Genomic DNA, 21,944 nt, shown 5'->3' with positions numbered 1-21,944 from the left:
CCAGTTAGTATTTTGGGGACCAAGAGTTCCCAAAAGCTTTTAGAACTGGTGAAAACTTGTTTCGGTACCTATTGAAAGTCTTACAAACCGGAATCCTAACCGAAACCAAAATTTTTGTTTTCCTACAACCCGAACCGATGTTTTGCGAAGGTTCCAGAACGAGCGTGCGCAGCTGCAGTCTCCCTGCCAATATATTTAATAAAACAAGAACTCAAGCGTGGTCTTCTCACAGCACACTCCCATTGTCTCCTAGCCCGCCGACTTTCATATTTATTTAATAACATTATAATAATTTATGTTTACAGCTGTCTGTAGCTATTATATTACGGTTATACCATCGCGTACACGTGCGTTATATAGCAGGCACGCGCTCGTTATATATTATTATGCGTGCACAGAAGTCTTAGTTGGATGATAACTATATTTTTATATCGGTAAGCGGTGTAATACACCAACATTTTGCGAAATATCCTTGTACCACTCCACTCCACTCGTCTAAAGTTTAAACACTTATAACTCATAAACTACTCATCCGAATTTTGATTTTAATACATCGAAATATTCAAAAAAATATTTTCGTTCGGAATACGAAATCGTATGTTGTCAATCAAAAAAAGAAAAAGATAAAAATTATTATAAATATTATAGATTATATATATATTTTTTTTATATGTTTTATTTCGATTGAAAATAATATACAAAAAAATAAAATTAAGTATTTTAAGAAACATTTATAGATTTTTAAATAATGAGTTGTTGGATAAAAAAAGCACTCTGTACATTATGACGGTTATGAGCTGCTAGAGGGAGGGCAGTATATTGTATATATAATGATATAGTCAGAATATAACTTCTGTATATAATATTATATTTATCGCGAATACGCTTTAAACTGCACCTGCGTCCATTGTCACGAGTTGCACATCTGTATGGGTATAAAATATAGTTACGACCTACCTATTTTCGGACGTTGACTATACGATCCCTAAAACATATATTTTGATAGTTCAATATTATTAATTTAACCTTTGATTTTATTGGGTATGACGATATAGATATATTATTTGTATATTATTATAATTAATAATTATTATGCATTATAATTATAAACTAGTATATTAACCAAGTTTAAACAGGAAAATATGAAACATTGTGCCGTATTGTGCAACCTTACTTACTAAGCTGTTTTATTTTTTATATAACATTGTAAAATATGAAAATTACAAAATCTAATTAAGATACAGAGAAGATGTTATACTACCTGATGTAACAGTATAATATGTATACTTTAAAACATTCCGGAAAATAGTATCTGAAATAAATACACGAAGAATGAAGATAAACTGCAAGAAATGTTCTCTTAATATTGCCCGGATATTCTGAGAAGGAAACATTTGAAGTTCATATAGTTAATATTTCGTTATAACGTAACACACAGACTAACATTAATAACTTTTTACTGATTCTAGACTGTATTGATTATTGAATGATTATACTAAAATTGTATATTTTTAAATTATCTTTTTGGTTTTTTTTTTTCATATACTTATTTGATATTTCTGTTATAAGCACGCTACTTCAGTGGCACCGAAATATATAGGCATAATATTATTTACTCGTATATAGTACAGAAATATGGCTGAGTTGAAGGTCCTGGTCCTTACTCGAAGATACACACACTACATCCCTAATCGTTGTCCACGTTATTCAATATACGACCATCAGTCCGATAATATCCAAGTATATTACTCTATTATACTTGACATATACACTCAGTAGTGTGAGTTTAACTCTAGCCCCTGCGTTACTGTTTCAAAAAACAAAAAACTACCGTGACAGTAGCATACACTATAATATATTATGATATTCAAAAAACTAAGTCTGCACACCTACATAAATAAGCTTATACCTACACCATTACACCAAGTAATGCTTTATAAAAACCGTTACACGATTTTTCATTGAAACATTGACAAACTGTTACATTATCTCGTCGTATGTGCTAGTTTAAAATATATATACAGAGTGATTCTTTTATCAAACAACACTCATTATTTCAAAAAGTATTAATATTTTTGAAAATATTTTTTTACATAGTTTCAAATTGTTAAAAAAACAACGTTATTATTAAAAATTTATATTTTTTATCCTTATAATGTTTTAAGTTTTTACTTTTTTGAAAGACAACATAGATTTTGAATTTCATATTCCAAAGCAGAATAATTTTCTGAATATTTTGATACATAAAATTTGAATTTAGGGTGAGTAGTTTATGAGTTATACTTATTTAAAGTTTAGACAAGCGGAGTAGTGGACAAACATTTTGCAGAGTAACTCCGTACCACTCCACTCCGCGCAACTAAACTTTAAATACGTATAACTCATAAACTACTCGCCCTAAATTCGATTTGTATGTATCAAAATACTCAAAAAATTATTATGCTTTAGAATATGAAATTCAAAATTTATGTTGTCATTCAAAAAAGTAAAAACTTAAAACATTATAAGGATAAAAAATATAAATTTTTAATAAAAACGTTGTTTTTTAACAACTTAAAACTATGTAAAAATTTTTTTTCAAAAACATCAATACTTTTTGATAAAAGAATCATCCTGTATATATATAATATCGGTATAAGAGGTAGTAGGTACACATACAATTATAAAGTTACCTTTATAAATGAAAAATGTGCTCATCATATATCCAATATTATATAGTAGAGTTATTGTTATAATAGCAATCTATATTATCTTGAACTCGGGCGATATCATGACATGACAAAAACTTATAAGTAGGTATTTAACGTATATACCTAGGTATAACACCTCAATTACCTCTGCAAAATACTATAGAGCGAACACCTTCAGAAGTAGTATAATATATACGACTTCACTACATTATAATTTTTAATAACGATGTATATACACACAGAAAAATAACCGTGTACGACCCATGTATTAAGCATGACATACAGCTAAGTCACGGGGCAAGTCGGCAACCGTCGAGCCGCTGTTGTCGGGCTCCCGAAGACCGTTTATTTTGAGTTTCCGCCGGATATGACTTTCCGTTTACCAATATTATGTTATACCATTACGTCCGGGGTGTCACTCCCTTCTACACGTTTTCCCGTTTTTACATTGTTTAAACGACACTGGTAAACGGTGAATCGCGGCAGGTCACCCTAAACAACGTGACTGACCACTGACAACATCCAGCACACCATAGCGAATTCCGAGTCTATCCTTATTATCACCGCTAACGCGCGTCATGACCGGATTAAAATAATTGTAAAAGGCGCTTTTACCCGGGCAGCTTAGCGTAATCATATAATATAGTTTTGTACACGAAATACAATAATAGTGATATGTTGTTACTCGTTTTAATAGCTCGTCGATAAGGAGTACCAAATATATATTATACGATGTATATATTGATTCAAGAGGGCGGTTCAGATGTTATCATTCAACTGCGGGCTCGTCGCATTGATGTAATATAAAACATAATCATTTTAGTAATTATTGTAATGACAATCAATATAATCCGAGTAATCCGACAGTGAAATAATCCGTTCGTCGAGCGGTTTTGACCTCGCGCAAACGGTTTTCATTTATGTAATCGCGCGTACGCCATACGTATATCGTTATTATTATTACTATTATTATTATTATATACGCATACCATCGCAAACGAGTTCAAAACGTTCACTTTTCTCGCCGCGCGGCAGAGGTGGTGTTTATCGTCTTATCACGCGTACACACTACGGTCTATATTGGTCGTCGCGCAGCACACAATCTCATCGTTGTGTAAATGGTATTATGTATTATTGATTAATCGCATAAACGTATGTGCTATCGACAGTATATTGTTAAAATCTCGTCTCAAGGTCAATGTCGACGACCATGCACCGCACCCGTGCGACGACCATTCTGCCATTTCTGCAAACAATACTAATTTATACTTATATTACACTACCTGCAGCTATTAGGTAATATAATATTATACGTATACGATTAATCGGTTTATGTAAATAATATATTATTGTTTATAGCGTTTATACCTAACACTTCACGTCGAGCTTCGGCATGGGCACGTACCTATACGTACCGCACATCGTTTCATCTACACTCGGCAGTCGTTTCTTCGTCCTAATATTATGCGGACCATTCCTCCCCCGTTGGGGTGATATTAGTTGTCGATCGGTTGTAATAAGCGTATTAACAATATAATATTTGAATTAAAATAACCGACGCTGTCGTCTGATGTGAGTGCACGTCATGATCAATATTAATAATCATAATAATAATAACAGCTGCCGATGTCATGGCACGGCCATCGTACAGAGTTTCTCAGTGCACGGGAAAGTGAGCTAGTTTTTATAGCGCACCGGACAAGTAGGTCATCAGACGGCTGCTGTGGCGGCGGCGGCGGCGGCGGCGGCGGCGGCGGCGGCTGCGCTATGGCATTGAAAATCCGTATCCTGCTCGCCGCCGCAGGATCAAATCGTCCTGTTGTTGTTTCATATACAGAGCGTTGGTCTCGACTACCGTGGCGAGTGACTACAGTTGTACGTCATCGACATACAACGACAACCTAACTCAGTGTTAACTAAAATGTGTTTATCTACGCAGAATAACGGGTCCAGGACCGACTGTTGAAGAAGGGGAGAAATGTATGATGGGTAAATTATTATCGTACGAACCGCATGTTATTTTATAAATCATATATATTTTTAAATAAAAACGACAGTAGTTTTATTTTCATTACAATAATCAGACAGTTTTTATTATTTTTTCTCTTTTTTTTCAATTCTCATATACATATAATAATTAAATCATACACACATATATATATTATACATATACACGCAAAGACCTCGGAAAAGGATAAAAACAAAAAAAATACAATTAATAATCCCAAGCTTAAAAAGGAAAAAACAAAAAAAATATTACACAATGCTAACAGTCATAAGCACACGAGAAAAAAATATTTTAAACTTAAAAAATAAACATTGGTACATTTTTTTAACACAATAATTGTTTTCTTCACATTTTTAAACATGATGATAATTGATAATATAATAATTATTAATAATAATAATAATAATAATAATATATAATTATATATAGTATATATAACAGAATACTAATTTAATATGTAATATATCAATATTATATTAATATATTGATGTTGGTTTTTTCGTATATAGTTTATTTTTTGATTGTATGATTATAAATATTTATATATATGTATGTATACATATAAATGTATAATATTAATTTATACAGAGGGTTGCAATGCACGCGAAAAAAACTGTACTTAGTTAATTATACGATATGCCTACCGGAATTGATGAGAAAAAAAGTGGGGAAAACACAAAATTACCGTCTAGTATAAAGTTAAACACTTATACATATATGCATATTTACACACACATGCACAACACACCACACACACATTTAAATATATTATATATAGGTACTCGACCTATTTTATTAAAATAAAATTTTCATTACTTTATGTTTTATTTATTTCTCTCAGTACGCGTGGACAGTAAATTATATAAGTATATCACAAGATGAGCAGCGATTTTTGTAACATACAAAAACCATGTTTTTCACTCGTCGACACGTGTACTATAATTTATGTCTCATTGTGTTATAAAACACACACTCACACACACATTCATGCATTGCCCTTCAAACATTCAGTTGATATTCGTGGTACAGAAGTCTTAAACAAAGTTTTGTTAATTTTAATTTTATTTTCTCATTACTCATAAGTGTCACGTGAAACTTTATACAGCTGGTACGGAAAGTCGAAATAATATGCCAATCAAACACGCTTCTTTTCTTTTCTGTGCAGAATTATATAAATCACACTTCAGCTGTAGTGGAAACAAATAAAATGTCTACAATTTTGCTTCGGCAAGACGCGTAAAAGTGTTGTTGGCGGTGGTGATGGTGGTGGTGACGGAAAGGAAATTAGTTTTTGGCTTGTATACAAAAAAAAAAAAATAATAATAATAATAATAAAATAAAAAACAATATTGCGGGTCTGAAAATTTGTACTGGCCAACTCGATTTTTATATCGCAAATAAAAACACAAATATATATAGTATATAGGGATTGTTGTAGAAATATTATTTTTAGCAGACTACATACTTAGAAACGAAAAAACCAAACCGCGCCAGTCATAAACTAAAAATGGCTTGACACTTCCCTCAGTCTCAAAAAATGTATTTCGAAAACATTCAAAATGACGTATATATTATAATATATTATACTGTGTTTTTGCTTCGTAAATTTAAAATCGTATTTACAACAATAAGAAAGAAAAAAAAGAGGTCACTATTTTAACCATTATATATAATTATCAATACATAGTATATAAATTTATATACATATATATATATATATATATATATATTATATAGGTAATGTTCAAAAAGGAAAACGTCAAATCGGTTTAAACCGTTAATAACTATATACCAGGATGAATATCATAGCTAACTACGATGGAAAAAAAATCATATTTGTAACTTACACGGTAAAATGTAATATGTACAGAATAAAATCAAATGCGATCCTTAAAATGTATATCACATTTGAAAATAAAAAGAAAAAATAAATGTTTTCATAATAAATGTATTATATATAATTATACTTCTACATAAACATAAATATTTTATAATTTGATATATATATCACGCGGGTTGTCGTCGTCAGAAAAAAATCAGTTGATTTATAAATTTGTACATTTTTGTTTTAATATTTCTCTCGTAAATTCAAAAAATAGTTACGCGAAAAACGTTTGTATAATAATTATTGAATAGAATGAAGATAGTATATATACACATATATATATATGTATAGAGAGAAAGAAAAATAAAAGCGTGAAATATATATATATATATATATATATTATGATATTATATAATTAAACTTAAACTCGTAAGGCCTAATATGTTATAGTAATATGTACACAAAGTTGAATTTATTGCCACAAAAAAAAAAAAATAATAATAATAATAATTAAAATTAAAACAAAAAAAAAATTATTAAAATAGGAAAACGATCACCGCACCTGTTTTGGTTTGCGTATAGAAACCCCATTTGTTTCCAATTGTTGATTATTTTTCGTGTTTTGGTCTAGAGATTGACTCTCGTGAGATCGAGTCGATGCGGTTACGTACGGCAACGGGGAGTGTGGTGGGCGGGGCTTGGGTGGCTTACGCTTCCATGGCCACCTGAGCGGGAGCAGGAGGTGGTGGCGTGGTGGTGCCACTGCCAACGGCGGACGCGGGCGTCGGCGACGGGGACAGCTTTTTGGACAGGTTGAGCGGCTGCTGGTGAGCGGCCGCCGCCTCGGCAGCGGCTGCGGCTGCGTTGGTAATGCCCACCTGGAGGTTGACAACGTTGGGCGACGGCGTGCGGCGCATGACCATCGACAGCGCCGACGGCGGCGGTGACGCACACGACGAAGACGATGGCGACAGGACGCGCGCCAAAACGCCGCCACTGCTCACCGTTGACGACGCGTACCTGCTGGTGGGCGGCGGCGGTGATAATCTGCAGCTGTTCTGGGCCAAAGCAGAAGTTATGACTGGCGTGTGTTGCCACCTGGTCGGCGCTTGTTGTTGTTGGTGTAAGTGGTGGTGCTGTTGGTTGTTGTTGTGGTGGTGGTGTTGTTGCGGTAGTTGTTGTTGGTAACCACTGCACGCCGTGTCCTCGCGCATTATAAAATTGTGAATGTCTTCGGTGCGTTTGATCTGTTCCGCGGTCATCTTCGGCGTCTCGCGCAGCGACTTGGCCAGCGTCGAGTGCGTGCTCGACAACGACGACGACGTGAGGTGATGGTGCAGTTGCGGCGAATTGTGGTGGTGATTTTGTTGGAGGTGGTCGAGGAGGGTGCTGTTGTTGTGGACGGTAGTCGCCACAGATGGTCGGACGGCTTCGGCCTCGGCCGAGTCTTTGGCGCTGCGTAGAGCTCGGAACTTTTTGTGCGGCTTGTACGCCTCGTCCATCAGCGAGTTGGTGTCGTACAGCGGCGGAGCCTGGAGCACGCGCTTCAGCACCGGCATGTCCTCGATGGCCGCCGGATGGTGCGAGTCGGCCGACATGATGGCGTCTTCGACGGTGGACCGCGGGCTAGAGCACACCGACGTGGGCGCGCTGTGCGGCATCGGTCTGTCCAGCTTCTCCGTGCCCGACTCAATGCCAGAGTCAGTCGGCGAATCCTGTTTCCGCTGATACCGGCGGCACGACATTGGCCGGACGATCACTTGGTGGTGTAGCTCGTCCGACGGCGCGGCCGCATGCCGCCTGATTGGGCACACAGCCCCGGCTAACGTGGCCGCCAACAGAGGAGCACTCGCCGCGTGCTTGCTCGGGCCGTGGTGGTATTCGTCCGAGCACACGGACTCTGTGCTGGACACTGAACCCAGTGGGCTCTTGACCTCGTCCAACATGGCCAGACTCTTCATGTCCTCCACGGAAGTGGTCTCGTCCGACCACGACGACGAGCCAGCCTCCTCCGGGCTCTTTCGGTTGAAGTCGTCGGTGCCGTTCATCATTAGGCTCCACATGCCACCGACGTTTTGAATGCTTTGATGATGTTGGACCGCGGCGGCTGCGATGGAAGTCGTGGTGGTGGTGTCCTGGTGCTGCTGGTGTTGTTGTTGCTGCTGTTGGTCAAGTTGGTTTTGCTGTTCGGTCATCTTGAATGCCAACAATTTTTCGGAGTGCAACGTGTTGAGCGTCCTCAAGTCGGGGATTTTCTTCAACAGTTCCTGGCACAAGCTAGGTCGGTCCGGGTGGTTTTGCATAAGTACCGACTGCAACGCGCATTTCAACTGTTTGTGCATACGTTCGATGAATTCGATATTGCGCAAGCCTGGGCGATCTGTTTTTGAAAAGACAATAATAAAAACGATCTTTTAGAAAAAAACGTCTCCACCAAAACATTTAATATGTAAGTAATTTAATAAAAGAATCGTCATTCGTGTTCGAGAGAATAAGGATAGATCGACACTTACCGGCAGCGATCACGATGACGGCGTTGAATAGACCAATTTCCGAATCGTTTAGTCGCATTGCGTTCAACCTCTCGGCAAACTCAAACATGGAATCGGTGAGGAATCTAGCGTTGGAGTATGCGCAAACCGACTCTCTGCGCAACACTTGACCGTTGAGCGTCACCATGCTATTACACTGCGCAGAACAAAAAAAAAAGAAAAATCGAGGTCAATACATGCCGTCAACACAGGTACACGTAGGTATACATTATACGGTTATAAGTATAAGTATAGATTGGTCCACAATCACTAAAAAACTTACCTCAGAATCGAACATGCAGGCCAAGCGAACTAGTAGCACCTCGAAAACGCCGGCTTTGAGCAAGGTCACCTGGTCGTCTTGGGCGAGTAGCCCGAAACCGGGTATACGTTTGGCGAACTCGACCACGCCACGTATAGCCGGCGAGAATCGCTTCGAAAAATCGTTCAACAGTTCTTGTTGTCCGGTGACGGGTCGTGGACTCGGGTTCAAGGGGCAAGCCTGTACATGGAAAAGAAAAAGACGGTGTAGGATGAGTAAAGGTGCAATGATTTATTATATTTATCGTGGCCTTGATAGTGGCAGGTACGCGTCAAGGCCGACAACGTTATTAAAGATTACAATATGTATGTACAAAACGATAATAATAATAAGAGAGTAGTATCGGGTTTTCAAACGGGTTGCACCATCGCGCTCAAGCGGAACACAACGGCGTTTGAACCGCGGCGATCGCCACTGGTCACCGTGGTGCATACGGAAAAATGTTTCGTGGAGGGGCGAGAGTGCGTGCGTGAGAGGCGTGCGTCACCCGCGCTACAGCAGTTAATAAAATAATAATAATTATAAAGTCGTTTAGGAAATTTCGGTGGCAACAAGGCCAAGGACGAAACGCGGAGAAATTGGTAATTCGCTGTACTCTATCACTCGCGGTGGTAGCTGAGAAAATTAAAATAACGACAAAATTTCAAAAAAAAAATTTAAGCTAAATAAAAAAATTTGAATTGAATTATAAATGGATCTAAAATCACTCAACGCAAAACATGATACGGCAATGTAAAATAAATTATTAAAAAAATGTATAGTTTTGTAAACACCGAGCTGTGTACACAAACGTTTGCATACCAGCAGACCTTGTTGATTAATGCACAAAACACGTCGCCAAGGTTCTTCCTGAACGCGAACGATATTATTAGGTACACGTACGAATAACGTAACAAAATACGTACACATAAAATCTAATTTAAATAACGCAGTTGTACTAGTGTTCTACTATTGTATGAAATAACTATAATGATAATTATTGTATAGTGAACTCACCAGTGTCGGATGACACAAGGTGTAATTTGGCTGTTCGCGGGCTCGGGCCAACGTAGGCGCGACCTTGTCGGACGTGAAATCGCAAGTCTCTAGATGCGCCCTGACTACGCTGGCAACGAGTCGCTGATCGTCTTCAAGCTCCGCCACGGCGGCCTTCTCCTGGCTTTTGGAGTTACTGCTGTGTTGCATGGCGGCCATTATACGAGCCTTTTCCCGTTTTGGTACACGGCCGAATCGTACAGCTGTAAAACAGAAAAACACGGTCCGTTTAGAAAGAAAAATATTTATCAAAACCAAGCGCACAAAAACAGTTATAAATTTTCATTTTTTTTTTTTTTTTAGTTCTGTAATTTTATTGTATGTATCAGTTAATCGGCGAGAACAAGTAATATTTCAACGAAAAGAATTAAAGTAGGCAGAGGGAAGAAAAAAAAAACCAGGTCAGTCGTTCGTACGTTTTGTCGTGGAATCGCATTTGGCCAACATGATGATGCGACCGTCGTGTACGCGCGCGGATGTTACACTGTTCTCTACGGACGCCGTCGGCGCTGCACACACGAAACGAGCAACGGTGGCGGCGGCGGCGGCGGCGGCAGTAGCGGTAGCAGCAGGTGCCGGGCAAATATCCTGCGCACTGTCCCTTTCGAGGCGGCGGCTGCAATCAACCGCACTCACACTCACACACACGGGCGAGCGCGCGCGCATATTCAAACGTACCACCCACGGGGTTGTAGATATTTGCCCTTGACTCGTTATGCCCTTGAATCGAACCGAGCGAATCGATCCGGACAGCCGACGAAACCGCGTGATGTACGCGCGCGCGTGTTTATGTGTGGGCGCGAGTTGACGAAAACCAAGTAGACGAGGAGAAGAAAAATCGCGACGGTGAAAGTCAAACAACAATAATAATAATAATAATAATATAAAATATATATTAGCGCATTCGTGTCGGTTTTTTTCTGTTATTTTTTTATTTTCACGCGACTCTCCCGAGACGCGATTTGGGTCGTCGCAGTCGCCGTCGTTCTCGTGGGGGCGCGAATGAGAGAGAAATTGGTACACAATTTCACTTTTACCGAGGTCGACTAGAAAGTAAGCGTACGATAACACGCACGAACGCGCGCGCAACTATAACGTTGAGCCCGGGGAGGGGACCTAACCGCCGACGCGCGGTACTGCGGCGGTGCGCTCGCGACGAAAGCGCGCTGTGGCCCCAAAAAAAAAAAACAAACACACGAGAGCGTGCACATTTTTCGTGTACAATGCCGCGAAACGCGTGTGTTGTCAATGCCGAAACGGCTGTAAAATAAGGTTACGCATAACGGCGGCGCAAAATAAAACAATCAAACCAGATATTAAATAAATACGTACGGGCGTTATTGGAGTAACGTACGACTCCGTTGCAGAGTATGTCCTTTAGGATGGACGCGTTTTTACTCATTTTGGTATAATAGTGTTAAAAAAAAATACGACGATAAACAGAAACGAACAATTTTTTTTTTTAAACACACACTTTGTTATCGTATAATATATAATAGGTAAACCGTACTCGAACACGGCGAACGAACAAAAAATGGCACTACGAAAAATCGCAATTATCCCGAGTTCGCTGACGACGACGGTTGCACATAACAATTGTCTGTCATTGTGGCGCGCAGTGAAAAATGCCGAAACGAAATACGAAAAAAAATTCGCACGGACCGATATCACGCGGTAGCAACACTGCCGGCGGTGCGCGACGCGACCAAGTTTCGGCGTACGACGGACGACATTTCCCGGACGAGACCGGACGAGCGTACGCGGTTCACGATCACAATGAGCCCGTTTCACGGCCACACGCCAACGTCCGCCACCGCGTTCGATTCGGCGGCGCCCGTTTGGTGGGGACCGGGCGGCGGCAGTGTTGTACACTCGTCGAGAAGAGAGTAGGGTCGGCGGCGGCGGGTACGAGATGGCACGGCCCCCCTCCACCCACTCGCCCAACAAACCACGACGACGACGACGACGCCGCCGCCGCCGCCGCGCGGTGAAATACACGCTTCGGTCGATCGCGTACCCTTGAACTTGGGTACTCGGCGCGTGCGGCAACGAGCGCGAAACGCTCAAAGACGACACTCTTCCCGTCCCCCCCGGCACGCCGTCACGGTACGGCGGCCGACACCTTTCGGCGGTGGACAGACCGACGAACGTCCGTCGACGCGCCGCGCGTTCGCAGGTCCGCGACCGCGTCGTGCGCCGACACGCGATGATAAAAATAATATCAACAAACAACACGACAACTCGACCGGGACCCTACCGTCATGTCACCCGGGGCGGTTCGGACCCGCGTGTCGTTTTCCGATATCACATTGTTATTGCTATTATTTGGTTGTCGCGCACAGAGGCCGCGTCGTCGTCGTCGTCGTCTCGAACGAGAGCGCCGAGCAAAAAAAAAAAAAATAATACGAGTTTATCTCGCTAAACATTATTGCTGCCGAGGTCGACCGATAGCGCGGCGGCGGCGGCGTACACTTGTTGTGGGCGCGCGCACAAGGTCGGTAACTCGGAATAATAACACTGATAATGGTATTATAATAGCGTCGGTCACAGTCGGGTACGTTATGCACTATTACGGGTGTCGTTGCAGTCGGTCGGCCGTTGTCGTGTCGCTTTTCGTTACCGTCCTCGTATTTTACCAACACTCCGAACACGCCCACGCGGTCGTGTACGATCTCGTACGTCGTGTTATCGATACCTATTATTCTTATGGGATCGAATCGCGGATCGCGAATTTTTTTACGCCGTCCACGGCGCACACCGGTACTGCCATCTGGCGGCCGGCCCGAGGCGTACGGTGTCGCGCCGCCGGGCCGCTAGAGGTCGCCGCCGTTCGACGCGAAACGACAGTTATTATTATTATTGTTGTTAGTATACCTTTCTGTTATTGTTTTTTTTTTTGCTATCAAACACTTATCGAAATAAAAAGTTCCATCCCCAACTTCAAAACGATTTTTTTCAACCCTACATTATTCTGTTGAAAAAAACACCCCTATACGGTATTGTTTATTATATTTCTTAATATCCGGAGGTGTTCGAAATCAGAGGTTTTTCAATCGAAAATATATGTGGGCTTGTAAGGGCATTGTCGTAAAAACATATCGTTGTTATCTAATAGAACCGGCCGAGTGAACAGTATCGGCGACGGCGGTTGTTGTGCAGTATAGAGCTGGCGGGAGAGCAATGGGGCGGCCATCGACATCGAGAGTTGAACGAACTGCTAAAAAACAGGTCATTGCGACCGTTCTTTGTGTATGCGCATAATAAACCACTCAGCGGCTGCGTTACGTCATTGACCGATTACACACACACGCACACATTATTATACTACACACATTGAGCGACAGATAGACCGGCCATACATGATACATGCATATATATATATATATATATATATGTATATACATGTATGTATGCATGTATGTATTTGTGTATTATAAACAGTATACACGTACATACTATGTATATGTGTGTTATAGCATACAAATATAATGATATGTGACGTTATATTCGGTATAACCGATATGACATCGTCGAGTGTGCCGAAATTGTTGAAATATATGTACGTGTCGCAAAATGTGTGCACATAATAATATTATGCAAAACCCGTAATTCCATTATTGACAAGATGACAAAGACCAATAATTAATATTATGATTTAGTTAATAGTAATATGAGACGTCATTTCGGTGACGCTTAAAAATCACACTCGACGGTTTATAATCGCGACTAGGTCGCTGCTAGGTATAGGTCATGGAAAATTATAAAGGTCCAATTGACATATTATATTAATGAAAGCTAGACACTATTTATGAGTACATTTAAAATTTTAAATAGCTGAAGGTTAGGCGTATGTATAGCCGGGCAGACGGGTTCTCGTAAATGTATATAGTGTATATGGTAATTTTTTAAGTTATATGTTATAATTAGTAATATTGTATTATCATCGTTATTATGCTCACCATCTCGACTCATGCCGACGCTGATGCACTTGCGAAGTCGGCAATATTGACACCTGTTCCTGTTGATCCGCAAGATGTTGCACTGTTGGTTCTTGGTGCATGGTCGGTACTGGATCTTCTGCTGGATGCTCCGGCGGAAAAAACCCTGTAACCGATCGGTGGTCGACGTATAGTTATTGGACGAACTGGTCGTGCTGCAGTCGGAATCGTCCGTGTCCCCCGCGCTGGACTCGGCGCCGGAATCGCCGGCGCACCGCCAGCACGCAGACGACGTTTTTTCCGTACAAATTGGCGGCATTTTGATGAGCGTATGATATTATATAATAATTACGTGCGAGTATATTTTATAACATTAACAAATAATGGCGTAAAATCTATCTGATAGATTTTTTTTTCACTATACTATATATGAGCAACAATTTTCGAGCGTGTAAAAAAGGTGATCGCGAGGAGACTTGATATACCTATCGTAAAAAGAAAAAAATTTCGCCGCTTTTTCGCACACACTTTTAAACACACACACAATCACCAACGCTAACAGCTCGCGACTGCAGGCGCGTCTACAATATTGTAATATACGCGCCACACTACTCCGGTTGGCTTGCGCGACGGTTCTGCCGGTCGACGTCGGCGGCGGCGGCTGCGATGACCCAATTGCGGTACGTTAAACTCGTCGCTGCCGCCGTAACACCACCACCTCCACCACAGTAAAAATATATATTTTTATTATTATTATATTATGCGGCTCAGCTCTGTTATAATAACGTCTAGAAAACAACGCGGCGGCGGGAGGAATGACTCCCACCGGGCGCGGGTGCAAAAAACTGCACGCACACGTACCTATATATATATATATATATTATGTATACCTGCAAGTCGACAAGGCCCGTTATATGACGCACAGAAGATGCAGCGCAACCGCGGTATATTATAATATAGGTACTCGTGGTGGGGAGAAGAGAGCTGGTGGCGGTTCACAATATTATTATTATATATATATATATATATATATATTCTTATTTGTGCGTATACATATACAAGTAAAAGTACATAACGGTGCGCGTTATAATACTGCAAATATATAATATAAATATAGGTAACCTTTTTACAGCATCCCCACTCAATGGCACGCGAGTATATACATCCAATATAGTTGAACAGCGGAGTCAACAACACTATGTGTACGAGTTTTTATCGCGAAAAACCAGGGAAGGGGTGACTTAACATAGTTATCTCGTTATCCGTTATTGTATTGCGATGAACATGCCGTGAAATAATAACATTTGTCGAAAAATCTAATGCGACTGAAGTAAATACATGAAAATAACGTAAGCCCCATTCCACCCGTGTATATATGATATATACTATAATATGTTATGTGTATACCTTAACATTTCCTGTTTTGACAGCAGTTTGTTTGACCGCACACTTATAATACTACACCACTTTATGGGCATTAGAATGCATGCAGTGGTGTATACTTATATATGTGCGATAAATGCGGTATTCGATCAATGAACTCGGTGTCACACGTTTATACCATAGCCTTACATTTATCACTGTGTATAAACGATATACGATAATATTGTTTTATAATATTTGCGCACCTATATAAACTGCATGCGTGTTCAAAATCACTATGAAACTAGAGCGTTAAAAAATTTAAATTGTGCAAATTGTATATTATATATTGTTTGCGTACATACGAGCAGGCATAACGTGATAATGTTTATATGACAGGTCAAACGACACACGAATATTTAGTCAGTCGTGGGGATAATATTATCTAAAGTCGTAAAAAAAAATATGCGAAGGACAAAACGCGATGATGAATTCATATTATAACACTATATATATTTAGGTATGTATAGTGTATATATAACATGCATATAACTTTTTTAATGTTGCGTGGGGAACGACGACGAGCCAGTCGTTTTATTTTTTTTTTATTATTTAATTGACAATTGACCTAAAACCAAAATAGTAAAAATTAAATAATAAACCGTTCAACCACTCGAATATAATAGGCGAGTAAGTTTCAGAGATAAAAAAACAGCAATCGTCGTCATCGATTGTGGACGATTGAAAACGGATTTTGCGAAAAAAAACTGTTACACAGATCCATTTTGATAAACATGCAAATAGAACACCATACACTTATATGCATACAGCACATTCGTAATATAATATATTATAATATAAAACGTGCGAGTGTGTGCGGTTTGTTGGCCTGGCGAAAAGTCATTGGCCTATGACGTCATATCGGCCTAATTTCATCACGAATACCCGGTCCGCCCTGGTTGCGGCGCACCGAGCGGTGTCAACGCACTCGGCGGCGGTGGTGGCCGGGTCATAACTCCCGGGGATTTCCGAATCACGCGAGAGAACGTCGTCGATAAACAAGTGCGTACATCGCATATATTACGATATTATTAATACGAATATGGATGACGAATAGCGTTAAGTGGAAAAAAAAATACAGCAAATATAACAAAAACGACCGTACTCGAGTGCGGGAGGGAGAAGGATATAATATCCTCGGTCGTCCGGCTGTGTGTGATATAAATCACTCTACTCGAATTTTTACAGTTATATGGGACGGAACACAAAAACCTAAACGACAACAACGACAACAACACAACAACGTGTGCGCGTTATATATATAATAGATATTTGTTGTGTATATGTAAGAATAAAAAAGGCTAACGGGATTCACTGAAACAACCCCCGGACCTCCGACGAGGTCAGTGACAACAAGTAGTTGTAATATTATAATATATAATACACATACACATACGTATTGTAAGCACGCGTGGCTTGTACGATGATAAAGTAGCCCTGAACTGACCGCCCGCCGTTTGCGGTGCTCGCGCGCATTTTTTTTTTGTATGTCAACCCTTATTTTTGTTTTTTGTTCTCGATCCCGTAATGTACGAGGAACGCGACAGGACGATAATGTAACGACAACGTGTCCTTCGAAAATGCCACCGCGTGCGGCGCCGCTGGGATAACGGTACAAAATTGTGGGTATAGGTCTCCGTGAAGACGTAATGCAATATACATGTACAAATGTGTAATATATGTATATAGCATATTATTATATAGATGTGCACGAGAAATGCGAACAAAAGACAATGGACCGCCGAGCGTATATAACAAAAAGCCGCCGGCAAGATAACACCGTGGAGCGCGCGACGTGCAATAATAATAATTATTTTATTATTGGTTTCGTATATTGTTTTTTGGACTAGGAGCTTACAACGGAACACTCGGAGACCCGTGGGCTTTACTGGATCGCTATAAATTAATTTTTCGATGAAATTAAAAAAAAAATTTCTCGGAAAGGAAGTTACGGCATGTTATAATAATATTATATATACTTATGAACACATATACAATCTAGCAGGCGGAAACGAGTGGTTTTTATATTTTATTTTTATTGTTATGATATATATATTTATATAACTGCAGGTTTGTTGCACCGTCGAGTATATATAGGTATTATAACGGTGAACGCTGATGCCGCTACCGCAACGGAGGCGGCTACGCCGGAAGAAAGTGAAGAAGAAAGTAGACCGGTCCGAATGAGCTAGGACTTTCGCTGACGTCAAAGACGCGGCAGCACGCGCTATCCGTTACATCACGTCCTCCTCTTCCTGTCATAAAACACTATTTGTGCGTATACTCCTCTCCCACTATCGACGTAAATATAAGTATATATATACATACTTTCCCCTCGAGTTTGACGAACTGTAGAGTTCAAAAAACCTATCCACCTATTGTGTGTGTGTATATTATTGTTATTAATATATTTATACTCGCACGCGCAAAAATATATAACATGATACACGCAACGTGTTACGTGAATTTTGGTATAATTATACTAAGTATAATAAATGTATTAAATATAGCTGTTATGCGTGAATGTGTACTCACTTTGCATCCCTCGCAAGAGTGTACGCCGTAATGGAATCCGGACGCCCTGTCGCCGCACACTCGGCACAGTACCGTGTCGCCGTCAAATTCTGAAACAAGAAAAAAAACAAAAATTATAACATCGCTGTTATTTTTTAATACAATCATAATTTTAATTGTTATCGATACACTGTTATTCAGCAGACAACATTAAAAAAATAATTTTTGCCGTTTTTTTATCATAAATACATATTAGTTATAAAATATCTAACCGGAAATTTCATTCAAATCCCGTCGGATTATTATCGTGTCCAGCATTGCGCAACCAAAACGCGTATCGATTATTTTGTTTATAACATAAAAACGCGGCCGTTAAAATTATAATCGCTGTCCGGAAATCGTTGACCCGTCGTTGTCACACACCTCACGATCGAACACTGAGGGTGTTTCGATGACCAAAGGGTGGCTGAGTGTCGAGGTGGCGCGAGGGATGCCGCCACCGCCGCTGCACTCCGATTGGCGCTGGCGGACGGGGCCGTTCACGCCCACGGCGATCGGACGGGCGGTGCACGGGTTCATCGACCTTGACTTAGTTACCCGGTGGCCCGAAGGTCGGAGGATATTTAACCGCTGCTGTTGCGGTCGCTGGGCGTTTAAGTCTGTACGCGAATAACTCACAAACTATCATAATACAATAATATAAGTCTCAATTTTTTCGTCCGGTGTATATTTTAATGTATAATATTATAATAACAACGATTGTCGATTATACGTCCGCGTCGGGGATAATATATGCGTATATTGTGTTCGGAAAACGGGTCGTCGTCCGGGTTAACGTCCGGTGGCGACGATGACAACTGCAGTGCCAAATAAATTTACAAATGCGGAACATTATAATATATTGTTTAACGTGATGACTGGCGTGTCGCGTGTAGTATATGCGTGTATAGTGTGTGTGATTATGTGCCTATACAATGCCGTTGACCCATTATAATATTAATTATTGTATTATATATTATAATTGCGTTTGGCGAATAATACAAAACACTATATGCGCGCACACATAACGGACCGACAAACTAACGGCGGAGCTAGTTGGTGTATATAGTGGTATTCGATGTGACCGAAAATCTTTAGGGTTGTCCTTCGAACGCCTGTTGAAATGTGTGTCACATTATTATTATTATTATTATAAAATAATAATAATAATGGTAATATATAAATAAAATTACACATACGGCGGCGGTAGCGGCAGTTCGATAACCTGAGATTGCCGTAACCCATTAGCATTGTGTTACGCGAGGAGAGGCCGTTGCACTTTCTCCGGACCCCTCGCGCCGACCACCTAGCATTGGCCAACTAGTCCTAGAATTTCAGCGAATTCCCCACTACAATCGCACACCGCCCGCCGCCCCCCACCCGTCAATCGTTTGGTCGGTTTGTTTATTGTTATTCAATGATGTTTTTGCCACAGATCCATAATAATAATACGTAGTGTTCCAATCGCTACTATCGCTTTACCGCTTTAAGTGTGTTCAATATTAATACAACCTACATCATATAAGCTCGGTAACGAATGTGCAAAATATAATAATTTGACGACGTTGATGCAAAACTACTGTTGTTCGATTCTGTTGTGCTCTGCGGTGGAAATTTAAAAAACAAAAAAATAAACTATTTATTTTAAGGGGCTGGTTCTACCCCCACCCCCTTATGACGTACCGTCATTGTGTAAAATAATAAATAAATATTGCCATTATCATCACACGAATTTTACAACGGCTCGAGATCAGTAGTAGCGAGAAGAGGCGGTGGACTGCACCAGCAGTACAGGTTATGTATAATAATAAAAAAAAATGGCCAGAGCGCCACCAATTGTACGGCGGGCGAGCGAAACGCGTGCTCCGCTAATATTACTGCACGCCGTCGATGCCGCCGCCGTTGAGGCCGTTACGTAAGTAGCGACACGGTTACAGTCATGACCCAGTTGTGGGCCGTTGAACTGATCCCGGCGGCCGGGCGCTCGGGTCAAGCAACTCTCAAACGGTGCGCACCGCTCGCTCAAACGCTCAATCGCTCAATTCGCCGCTTGTACCACGCGTATATGAGAGGCGCGCGCGCAAGAAGTATTATAATATATTTTAATTGGCCCGCAGCCCAGTTATACGCCACCGTCAGACAATACGCGCGCGCGCACGCATAATAATAATAATTTACAAAATAATATAATACATGTATAGGTAGTGTATTATGTGTACACACCGTACACGCGTAATATAATAGTATTTAAGATCTTATTAACGGTGTCACGTTATTATTAGTAAATAATATATATATTGTTCGATAACTCGTGGACTGGACGGGGCGACCAATTTTTTAAAATTTCATTTGCAGTATTTTAAGTATTTTTTGTGTTTTATTTTTATATTTTAACATATCATATTATTATGTAAATGATATATTATGTCGGTGTAATACAAAAACAAAAACTAGGCGTAAAGCAGCGATCTCGGGGATACGACGACGGCCGTTGTAAAATAAAACACCGATTTTGCGCGGACTATACAGCGGCGCATAATGCGGACCGTTTTTTTTTAACCAACGAAATGGTGGGGGCGGGTAAGTGTCCCGAGCGGGCGGTGCAGCGGGAAGCAGCCCAAGGATCGGTCGTTGACCGAGCGCCCGATTGTGGGTCAACGCGGCCTTGAGTGAGTCTGTGTCTGGTCGCTCAATACTGTTGCGCATGTGCCCGCCGGCCCATTTTCGCGCGCACTCACACACACGCACTATTTACACGGTACGATTCGCCTTCGCGGTCGTTCGTAATATTCGTACGTACACACACACACACACACACACAAGCGCACGAAACGCTTATTATTATGTATGTATCATGTATACGCATATACAACAACAGTGAGCGAGCTCGCACTCTAATAATATATACGCAATAAATAGAAGAAAAATAAACTAATTTATAAATTCAAAAAACGCGTTGAAATTATACGTTACGTAAAATTAATTTTGACCCGCCGTTCCCAAATCGATTCGAACGAAAAATCAAAATGTTATTATATAATACTGCGCTTTGTTTTTGTTTTTTTACTCCCTTACCTTGCTTATCCACCGTGACGTCCGTGCAGGTATCGTCTTCGTTGTGACTAATCATCATCGGAAATAACGCGTAAACCACGATACTCAAATATATATATGCGTAATGTAAATTTTATATTGTTGACGGTCTAAAGTATGTTCACGCGTTAAATGCCTTTAATTATGTTTATTCTAATACATATATAGTTTCTAATGAAATCGTTGTAAACTAGTCTCAATGTTGTTATCAATCCGCGGCGTTCCGATCGTATATATATATATATATTTATATATACACACACTGTTATTATTATTATCGTATTTATTATAAATAGTGTACATGTATAGATAGGTAAATAAAAGCACGTCGCGCCCGCGGTGCGTCCCGAAACGTTCTGCGTGTATGTATATTGTGATGGCGCGCGGGGACCACCGAAGCGGCGGCGTGCCGGGCGCGCTCGGCGGCAGGGTCAATGTCCTTCACGAGCGTTCCAGGGTTACGCCGCGGAGGGGGCCGAAACGGTCGTCCCGAAGGGTTTGCTCTGAACGCCACCGCGGGCGGCCTA

General features: G+C 40.5%; 1 protein-coding gene across 3 annotated transcripts in view; it reads right to left on the bottom strand.

Annotated features, from left to right (window-relative positions):
• Positions 1 to 6,862: 6,862 nt before the first annotated feature.
• Positions 6,863 to 21,944, bottom strand: part of LOC113554586 (ecdysone-inducible protein E75) — a 36,145-nt gene continuing 21,063 nt past the window's right edge. Inside the window, exons 1-7 of one of the 3 annotated variants that reach the window (XM_026958496.1) lie at positions 21,400 to 21,737; positions 18,307 to 18,395; positions 14,371 to 14,515; positions 10,373 to 10,614; positions 9,338 to 9,556; positions 9,037 to 9,211; positions 6,865 to 8,903 (exon numbers count right to left, since the gene is read on the bottom strand). In XM_026958496.1, the coding sequence (XP_026814297.1) occupies positions 7,231 to 8,903; positions 9,037 to 9,211; positions 9,338 to 9,556; positions 10,373 to 10,614; positions 14,371 to 14,515; positions 18,307 to 18,395; positions 21,400 to 21,457 (2,601 nt within the window). In that variant the 5' untranslated portion in view covers positions 21,458 to 21,737 and the 3' untranslated portion in view covers positions 6,865 to 7,230. Of the gene's footprint in view, positions 8,904 to 9,036; positions 9,212 to 9,337; positions 9,557 to 10,372; positions 10,615 to 14,370; positions 14,516 to 18,306; positions 18,396 to 21,399; positions 21,738 to 21,944 lie in introns of those variants that run through there. The other 2 variants (XM_026958494.1, XM_026958495.1) reach the window with 2 other exon arrangements.

This window comes from Rhopalosiphum maidis, chromosome 2, assembly GCF_003676215.2.
Source record: "Rhopalosiphum maidis isolate BTI-1 chromosome 2, ASM367621v3, whole genome shotgun sequence".
NCBI classification, from domain to species: domain Eukaryota; kingdom Metazoa; phylum Arthropoda; class Insecta; order Hemiptera; family Aphididae; genus Rhopalosiphum; species Rhopalosiphum maidis.
This window is presented reverse-complemented; position numbering and strand designations above follow the sequence as displayed.